We start from the raw sequence: 10142 nt of genomic DNA on the forward strand, positions 1-10142 counted from the left end.
ATATATATATATATATATATATATATATATATATAGTGTGTGCAAGAGAGAAGACTGCTGGTATGATCATGTAAATCATATGAATGAAAACAGTTGTATTAAGTGGTGCCGAACTTAAATTGTAGAGGGAACAAATAGAAGGAGTAGAGCCAGGAAGAAATGGAATGAAGTGGTGAGAAAGGATCTTCATACAGAAGGGATGACAAGGGACCAAGATTCCTGAAGCTTTGCTGTTCTGTGAAAACATGCCAAGCTAAGTAAAATTGTTTTTTGTCCTTGCACACAGGCTTGTCCCCTCCCCTGCATCCCTCTCCAGCCGAGTATTCTAAATCTTGAGGGTTTGTGAGTGCTGGTGCCACATAAGAAGCACCTGCACCAGTGCCACATCAGAAGCACCTGTGCCAGTGTCGCATAAAAGCACCCAGTTACACTCTGTAAAGTGGTTGGTGTTTGGAAGGGCATCCAGCTGTAGTAGAAACTATGCCAACGGAGCCGGGGGCAGCTCTTCGGCTGGCCAGCTTCTGTCAAGCCATCCAACCCATACCAGCATGGACAATGGACATTAAATGCCGATGATCCTTCTGGATGACTTTGAGCAGTCACTTTGTTTAATGTGAAGAAGAGTCGTACACCATCGACCTCACTCTCTCTCCCCATGGCAATCATCTGCAATCCGGTGGCAAAACGAGGCTAGAGTGACTGGAGATGCAGTGGATGACCGAAACATCTTATCTGCTTCATCTTCCTCCCAGCATTCCACAATGCATTACTCCGACCTCGTTCCCCTCTGTTCCCCTCTGCACACACACACACACACACACACACACACACACACATATTGATGTATAAACCTCAATACATACCATGTGATTACATCCTCCATTCTTTTCTATGCAAACGTGACATCTTGGACACTGTGAAAGAAAAAAATAAAATTTTAAAAAATTCTTTAAATAAATATACAAGCATAGGAGTGGCTGTGTGGTAAGTAACTTGCTTACCAACCACATGGTTCTGGGTTCAGTCCCACTGCGTGGCACCTTGGGCAAGTGTCTTCTACTATAGCCTCGGGCCGACCAAAGCCTTCTGAGTTGATTTGTTCTACTAGAGATAGAGAGAGAGAGAGAGAAAGAGAAGAAGTGAGTGACTTACATCTTTAGTGTGAGCCGATATGTAGTTTGCAGTCTCGGAATCATCGGCACACTTTGTTAACCATTTCTTAATGGTATTACAATCAGTGGGAGCGTGGTATTCTATTCCGCATCTGAAACTGGAAGGAGAAAGAGAGAAAATGGGTAAGATGGCAGAGACAGACAGACAGACAGACAAAGAAATGGAGAGGAAAAGGAATAGGAACTAACGAAGGCAAAAAAAAAAAAAAAAAAAAAAAAAAAAAAAAATTTCTGTGGCAAGAAGCTTGCTTCCAAACCACATGGTTCCAGGTTCAGTCCCACTGCGTGGCATCTTGAGCAACTGTCTTCTACTATAGCCTCAGGCCCACCAAAGCCTTATGAGTGGATTTGGTAGACGGAAACTGAAAGAAGCCCATCGTATATGAGTGTGTGTGTGTGTGTGTGTGTGTGTGTGTGTGTGTGTGAAGTGGTGTAGGCTGGCTGTGTGGTAAGAAGCTTACTTCTGAGCTACATGGTTCCAGGTTCAGTTCCACTGCATGGCACCTTGGGCAAGTGTCTTCTACTCTAGGGCCAACTAGAGTGTACCCAGTACACTCTGTAAAGTGGTTGGTGTTAGGAAGGGCATCCAGCTGTAGAAACCATGCCACAACAGACACAGAGCCTGGATGGCCCTTCAGTCGGCCAGCTCCCACCAAACCGTCCAACCCATGCCAGCATAGGAAAACCAGACTTTAAATGATGATGATGATGAACAGATTAACTTTTTACCATTCAGATTAATTTATCAAATGTAAAGCTTATTGTGGAGGCGCAATGTCTCAGTGGTTAGTGCAGCAGACTCGCGGTCGGAGGATCACAGTTTCGATTCCCAGACCGGGTGTTGTGTGCGTTTATTGAGCGAAAACACCTAAAGCTCCACGAGGCTCCAGCAGGGGATGGTGGCGAACCCTGTTGTACTCTTTCGCCCCAACTTTCTCTCGCTCTTTCTTACTGTTTCTGGAGTAAAGCTACGATGGACTGGCATCCTTAATCCCTTTGTCTGTCTTTGTTTGTCCCCTCTGTGCGTAGCCCCTTGTGGGCAGTAAAGAAATAAAATTACAATATGTCTAACAGCAGTTTTGTTAAACTCTCCCCCATTTTGAATTAAAAGAAAAACAAAAGCTGGACGGAAGAAAGAAAAGCGAGGAATGAAGAAAGACTTGTAGAAGACGAGGAGGAGGAATAAACAAGAAAATGGTTCTTACCAAAAAGAAGTTTTGCATTTGGAACAGTCCACTTTTTTGGCTTGGGGCTGTGGGGCTCTGACTATTACTGGACAGTTGGGACCAGGGCAGAATCGCAACTGAGGATGGGTCTGTAAAGACAAAAAGGAAAACAATAACATATATAATTTACTTTCAAGAAATTTATTTTCTGTATATTGCAAGCTGGAGACAGACTACGTAAATACTGAGTTCAATCCCAGTGTGTGGCATTGTCTTCTACTATATAGCCTTGGGCTGACTTTAACCTGTGAGTTGATTTGCTAGATGGAAACTGAAAGAAGCCTGTCATGTGTACATGAGTATGTATGTATGTATGTATACAATAGCATGGTTCCAAGTTCAGTCCCACTGCATGGTATTTGTACTTGAAAATACTGCTTAAGGGGTTTTCTTAACGAGCTAATTTGCTAGTTGCAAAAACCAGTGACTGTGTGACACTGTTTTTGCTATATATATTGCAAACTGGGGTTAAACTGCTGCTATGTCTAGCAGATGAGTGTCCATCAGTGAGGATGACCAAACTGATCGGAGGCTGGAGTGGGTCTCAGAGCTGGAATAGTAGGGAGTTCTCTCTCCTTGCTTGCAACATATATTGAGTGCAAAATGCACTGGAGGAGGGGGAGGCTGTCAGAATCGTCAGCACTCCAGGCAAATTTTTAATAGCATTTCGTCCATCTTTACATGCCGCCGAGGTCAGCTTTGCCTTTTTTTCATCCTTTCTGAGTCAATAAAATAAGTACCAGTTGAGTACTGGGGTCAATGTAATCAATTAGCCCCCTCCCCATGAAATTTCAGGCCTTGTGCCTATAATAGAAGGGATTATTATTATTAATATTATTATTATCATCACTTATTCTTATTGTCATTATTATTATGAGATGCATCACAGAATTTTGTCAGTGAACAGGTCGCGGTCTCAAAGCGACGAAAATATTTTGACAAATTAAATTTAAATGTTGAAGTGAATCTAACGGGTTTTGTGTGTTATTTTAAATGGCTTATAAACACCTTCCACGCTGCAATTGTTTTCGTTCCAGCACACGATCTCAGATCAGGTCATTTGCTATGCAAGTACATCTCCGTAATTATTATTATTATTATTATTTATTATTTACTTCTCTAATTTCTATTATATCATCATCGTTTAACATTCGCTTTCCATGCTGGCATGGGTCGGATGGTTTGACTGAGGACTGGCAAGCCAGGATGGCTGCACCAGGCTCCAATCTGACTTGACAAGGTTTCTACAGCTGGATGCCCTTCCTATCACCAACCACTCATCCTTTGATATTGTCTTCCATGTCTTGGGCCCTTGTGGCCAATAAAAATCATCATCGTTATTATTATTATTATTATTATTATTATTATTATCATCATCGTCACAATTATCATTACCATCACTATCATTTTTATTACCACTATTATTATTATTATTATTATTATTATTATTACTATTATTATTATTATTGTTCAGTAGTTTTATTTTCATAACGTGCTTTCACTTCACTACCGAGCGCAGTTCTGTGCGCCTTGGGTATGTGCTGTGGTTTGCTGTGGTGCTCTTATGTTTACTGTATTGAAAGTGTTTTGCGTAGAATGTGTGCAGTACCCAGTAGTGCAATTTTCTGTATGTTATATATATTTGTAAGTCCTGGTGTTTTTGTTATGTATTTGTGTGAATATTTTTTTATTATACCTAAGGTGTCTACTATGATAGGAATTGTTTCTGTTTTTAGATTCCACATTCGAGTTATCTCTATTTCTAGGTCTTTGTATTTTGAAAGTTTTTCCATTTCTTTTAGAGAGAAATGTTGTCATCTGCTGGTATTGATACATCGATTAGAAAGCATTATTATTGTCTCACCTTGACGTGGTCCATAAATGTAAGTCTCATGTATCGGTCTCGGATGTCCGGCTGACTGAGAACTTCACAGATTATGTTTTCCGGTACGAGCACATTACATTCTGCTGCCATACACTGAATTCCTGCAGAGACACAGAACACGGTGGGGGGAAAGAGAAAAAAAAAAGCAAAATGGTAAGCTATCATCATCATCATCATCACAGAGAAAAAAAATGGAGGAGAGAGAAGAAGAGACAAAGCAAGGAAGAAAATGAAAAGAGTACATACGTGTGGTGACCCCTTGGTAGATTTGTACTTGAAAATATCTATCCCAGCATTCCTTGCAGAAGGGATGACCGCAGGTTAGACACTCCATCCTGTCTCGGGAATACCAGATGGTACAGACGGTGCATACTAAACTGTTAGCTCCAGGATCCTGGAATTTGAGAGGTTGCAGAGGTCATGTCAATATGAAGAGGTCAGAGGTCACAGAAGTTACATCAACAACATTGGGATTGGCTACAGCAGAGGTCACACCAACATTAATGGGTCAGAGGTCACATGAATACCATTGGGTCAGAAGTCACATCCATATCATTGGGTCAGAGGTCACATGAATACCATTGGGTCAGAGGTCACATGAATACCATTGGGTCAGAAGTCACATCCATATCATTGGGTCAGAGGTCACACAGCTAAAGTTTTTATTATAAATTGCAGAGGAGAGTTGCATGAGAGAGAGAGAGAGAGAGAGAGAGAGAGAGACGGAGAAGGGAGGGAGAACAGACAGACAGAAAGATGGAGAGATGAGAAAAGAAGAGAGAGAGAAATAGTTACCTGATACTTGACTGAAGGCATTATATTGGACTCTACCAGTAATCCTGCAGGGTTCTCATTGTGTCTGGGAGAAAGAGAGAGAGAGAGAGAGAAAAAAAAACATTATCATCATCATCATCAGCAGCAGCATTTAACATCCGTTGTCCATGCTGGCATGGGTTGGACAGTTTGACCAGGGCTGGCCAGCTGGAGGGCTGCACCAGACTCCAGTCTGATATGACATGTCAGGGTCCTGTCTATTTCCCAGGTCTAGATACAGCTTCCGTTATTTTTGAGAAAAAACATGGGAAAGACAGCTCTTCTAGGAGACAAAAAAACTCAGATATAAAACTTGCAGTCACCTTGCAATGCTTCCTTCCCCCTGGGGCCTACAACGGTGACCGACACTACTTGTGTAATGGAGATTATGCATCACATCACTCGATAAGGTTATCTCTACGGATTATCTTATTTCTTTACTGCCCACAAGGGGGCTACACAGAGAGGGGACAAACAAGGACAGACAAACGGATTAAGTCGATTATATCAACCCCCAGTGAGTAACTGGTACTTATTTAATCGACTCCGAAAGGATGAAAGGCAAAGTCAACCTCGGGGGAATTTGAACTCAGAATGTAGAGGCAGACGAAATACTTATTTCTTTATTGCCCATAAGGGGCTAAACATAGAGGGGACAAACAAGGACAGACAAAGGGATTAAGTCGATTATATCGATCCCCAGTGCGTAACTGGTACTTATTTAATCGACTCCGAAAGGATGAAAGGCAAAGTCAACCTCGGCGGAATTTGAACTCAGAACGTAGTGGCAGACGAAATATCGCAAAGCATTTCGCCCGGCGTGCTAATGTGACACGTACAGGGCACTCGTGCCACTGACACCTAAGAACTCCCTGTCCCAGTGACACATAAGAGTAAAGCACCGGTGATGGTGACATGTATAAGGCACCTGTGAGGGTGACACATAAAAGTCACCCACATAAAAGTCACCCATATAAAAGGCATCCTTGACGCTGATACACAAAAGGCACTCAAGGCAGTGTCATGTATAAGCGCCTGTGTGGACCCACATAAAAGCACTCATGCAGTGCCACACAAAAGCACCCACGTGTGCCACCTAAAAGCACCCAACACACTCTGTAAAGTGGTTGATGTTAGTAAGGGCATCCAGCCATAAAAACCCTGCCAAAACAGGTACAGTAGCCTGGAGTAGTGTTCTGCCTGGTCAGCTCCATGTCAAACCGTCCAACCCATGCCAGCACGGAAGGCAGACGTTAAATTATGATGATGATGATGATCACTCACACACACACACGTTTGAAACTATGCATATTCCGCATTACATTGAAATTGTTTATACTCTCTTTCAGTACATCTACACCTCTTTATGTTGGCATCAACACGACGACCTTTGGAACCAGTCCAACAACAATGCAGACATCCGCACACAAACAATGAAAAGACACAAAACACATACACACAAACAGATGTAAACTGTATGTATACACCAATACATAAAAACACAACATACTTATACTCACATACACACACAGCATATTTATTTAAATTTACTAGACATATCACACCGTCTCAGACAGAACAATATTCTACATTACCACAGTTCATACAAAGCTTTGGTCATCATCATTTAACCCTTTTGTTACCAACCTAGCTGAAACTGGCTCTGAGTACAAATATCTTGTTTTCATAAATTTTGAATTAAAATCTTCCATCAAACCTTAGTCACAATTTATGTTCCTAACACTAGCTTAATGATAACTAAGTTATTTTACTAAATTCTTTGTTGTATTTAAAATTAATTGAAAGAAACACAGAGCATCTCAACAGAAATATGGTAACAAAAGGGTTAAAGTCACCATGATATTTTTAACCCTTTTGATACCAACCTGGTTGAAACCACCTCTGGTTCTGTAGTACTAATACCTTGTTTTCAAAGTTTTGAATTAAAATCTTCCATCAAATCTTAGTCACAATTAATGTTCCTAACACTAGCTTAATGATAACTAAGTTATTTTACTAAATTCTTTGTTATATTTAAAATTAATTGAAAGAAACACAGAGCATCTCAGAAATACAGTAACGAAAGGGTTAACGTCCACTTTTTTCCATGCTGGTATAGGAAGAATTGTTCAACAAAAACCCAAACTCCCAAAAGGCTGCACTCAACTCCAATGTCTGCTTTGGCATGGTTTCAACAACTGGATTCCCTTCCTAATGCCATCCCCTCTGCAGAATGCACTGGATGCTTTTTTTTTGTGGCACCAAGACTACGTAGTGAGGTCACCATGTCATTTACAAGACAATTTATGATGGACTGGTGAGATTTATTTCTTACCACAGTATTTCATGACAGATGAACTCATGCTTTAGATTGCCTCAGTTTATACCCAGGAAGGGAATAAATACCTCGAGACCAAGGGGTCAATGAACCGGGGTAAACTACCCCAAGTAGGGTACAAATGAAATTCTTGGGAGTAGTGAGGACTCATTAGACATAAGTAAAATAAGTTAAAGGGACACAAACACACCAACACCGGTTGTCGAGCAGTGATGGTGGGGACAAACACAGACAAAGATACACACACAGATATATACATTGTATGTATATATATATATATATATATATAAGATTGACCAGTGACCGGTCTGTCAAAATGCTAGAAGAAGCTTAAAAATTTCTAGCATATTGACAGACCGGTCACTGGTCAATCTTATATACACAAGTACTATAATCTTTTTAGGATCTCGAAAAAATTTTTTTAAGAACCTTCTGATTCTTTTAATGTGCTAGTTTCCTGGTATTAAATTGATATTAATTAATATCGAATTTTTACCATATTATGTTAATTATATATATATATATATAGATAGATAGATACACAGACACACACACAGACAATGGGCTTCTTTCTGTTTCTGTCTGCCAAATCCACTCACAAGGCTTTGGTTGGCCCGAGACTATAGTGGTGTCACACAGTGGGACTGAACCCGGGACCATGTGGTAGGGAAGCAAGCTACTCACAATACAGTCACGCCTATGCCTATTGTTTTAATCTTTTATATATATATATGTATATATATATATATATATATGTATATATATATATATATACATTGTGTGTGTGAAAAAGATTAAAACAATGCTTAAGAAAAAAGATCTTCACTACAAGAAGTACTTGTTACTTTGGCAACATTCTCTGGAACTGTCCCAAGAAGACACACACACACCCACCCACACATGTGCTATGTACACTGACAAATATACAGACATGCATACATCCATACCACATATACAAGCCAATACGTACACATACTGAGACAAAAATGCATAAGAGTACAAACATGGACATGCATACATACACATACACACGCACACACACACATAAACATAGGCACACAAAAACAAGTATACACACACTCTAATACAGAGACACAACACACACAGAAAGACACACAAACACACTCATATATACAGACACACACACACACAAACAGAGGAAACACACATGCACACACACACACACACACATACAAATATAGACACAGACACAAGCAGATACGCACACACACACACACAAAGTTAATAAAACATACAGTCATACAAACTAATCTGTGTACACACACACACACACACACACATTCAGATGCACAGACAGACAAACCAATGTAGACATAAGTCAACCACTTCCTAGCTCCACCTCTGTCTCTCTACCAACAGTCAGCAACAGAAAAATTCAGTCAAATTCTACAGTACAAAAGGATACAGTTTCAACCCCATCCAGCAGCCATCATAGCTGTGTGGTTTTGAAGCCTGTCTCACACCCACGAGATTCCAGGTTCCAGTCTACCCTCGCCTTACTTCACCGTAACAGACAGCTTCTTCTTTTTTTTAGAGAATAACTCCTTTCCGCTTCATTAAGCACATAATTTTTATTATCTCCCTCCTAGATAAAAAAAAAAAACACTTGTGCCAGTGTCACGGTGGAGTGCTCGTTTGGTGCCACGTAAAAGCACTCAATACATGATGAAAAGTGGTTGGCGTTAGGAAGGGCATCAAGCAATAGAAAAACCAAGCCAGATCAGACTGGAACCTGGTACGGCTCTTCAGCTTGCCAGCACTGGTCAAACCATCCAACCCACGCCAGCATGGACAATGGACTGGAGTTGATTCTTCAACAGCGGTGCCCCAGCATGGCTGCAGGCTGTGTGGTAAGCAGCTTGCTTCGCAGATGTATGGTTCTGGGTTCAATCCCACTGTGTAACATTATCTATCATGAGCTTCTCCCACCAAACCAGACCATTTCTTCTAATGTGTACTGTCGTCAGCTGGCTAATTTGAACCAAAAATTATATATATATGTATGTGTGTGTCTTCATGCTTTACGACATCTCTCATCCTGAACAGCTCCATCAATTCAGTGTATATATTTCACAGTCCTTGGAAGGATGACAGGCCAAGTGACCCTGGGTAAGATTTGAAACCACAACGTACAAGGGATGAAACAAAACACCACAAAGGTAGTTCGTCCAACGCTCTACCAATTCTACTGCTTTCCCTGCCCCAGACAGGAATTAGAACCCACACACCCTAAATCAATGCCTGAAATCACAACCACAACATTATTACAAGGGTGATTTGTATTAATTTAGCTAATGGGCTGTTGCTAATTAAATATTAATAATTATAGATTTTTCTGACATAGCTTCTGTAATAAAGAGTAAGTTTATAGTTCTGTGGGTATACGCACATCTGTGTACACATACACACATGCTTGTACAAGTGTGCTCTTTTATTCTTTCACTTGTTTCAGGCATTTGACCACCGCCATGCTGGAGCACCACCTTTAGTTGAACAAATCAATCCCAGGACTTATTCTTTGTAAGCCTAGTACTTATTCAATCGGTCTCTTTTGCCAAACTGCTAACTTATGGGGACATAAACACACCAATATTGGTTGTTAAGCAATGGTGGGGGGGGACAAACACAGACACACAAACATACATATATATATATATATATATATATATATATATATATATATATAT

The 10142-nt window shown here is 40.5% G+C and overlaps 1 protein-coding gene across 1 annotated transcript in view; it reads right to left on the reverse strand.

Annotated features, from left to right (window-relative positions):
* LOC106870581 (potential E3 ubiquitin-protein ligase ariadne-2) overlaps nt 1-10142 on the reverse strand; it is an 18050-nt gene that overhangs the window by 7429 nt on the left and 479 nt on the right. Inside the window, exons 2-7 of the mRNA XM_052978148.1 lie at nt 5079-5142; nt 4530-4677; nt 4263-4384; nt 2378-2487; nt 1153-1270; nt 834-914 (exon numbers count right to left, since the gene is read on the reverse strand). Of these exons, the coding sequence (XP_052834108.1) occupies nt 834-914; nt 1153-1270; nt 2378-2487; nt 4263-4384; nt 4530-4677; nt 5079-5142 (643 nt within the window). The remainder of the gene's footprint in view (nt 1-833; nt 915-1152; nt 1271-2377; nt 2488-4262; nt 4385-4529; nt 4678-5078; nt 5143-10142) is intronic.

The sequence above is a fragment of the Octopus bimaculoides genome, chromosome 30 (genome assembly GCF_001194135.2).
Source record: "Octopus bimaculoides isolate UCB-OBI-ISO-001 chromosome 30, ASM119413v2, whole genome shotgun sequence".
NCBI classification, from domain to species: domain Eukaryota; kingdom Metazoa; phylum Mollusca; class Cephalopoda; order Octopoda; family Octopodidae; genus Octopus; species Octopus bimaculoides.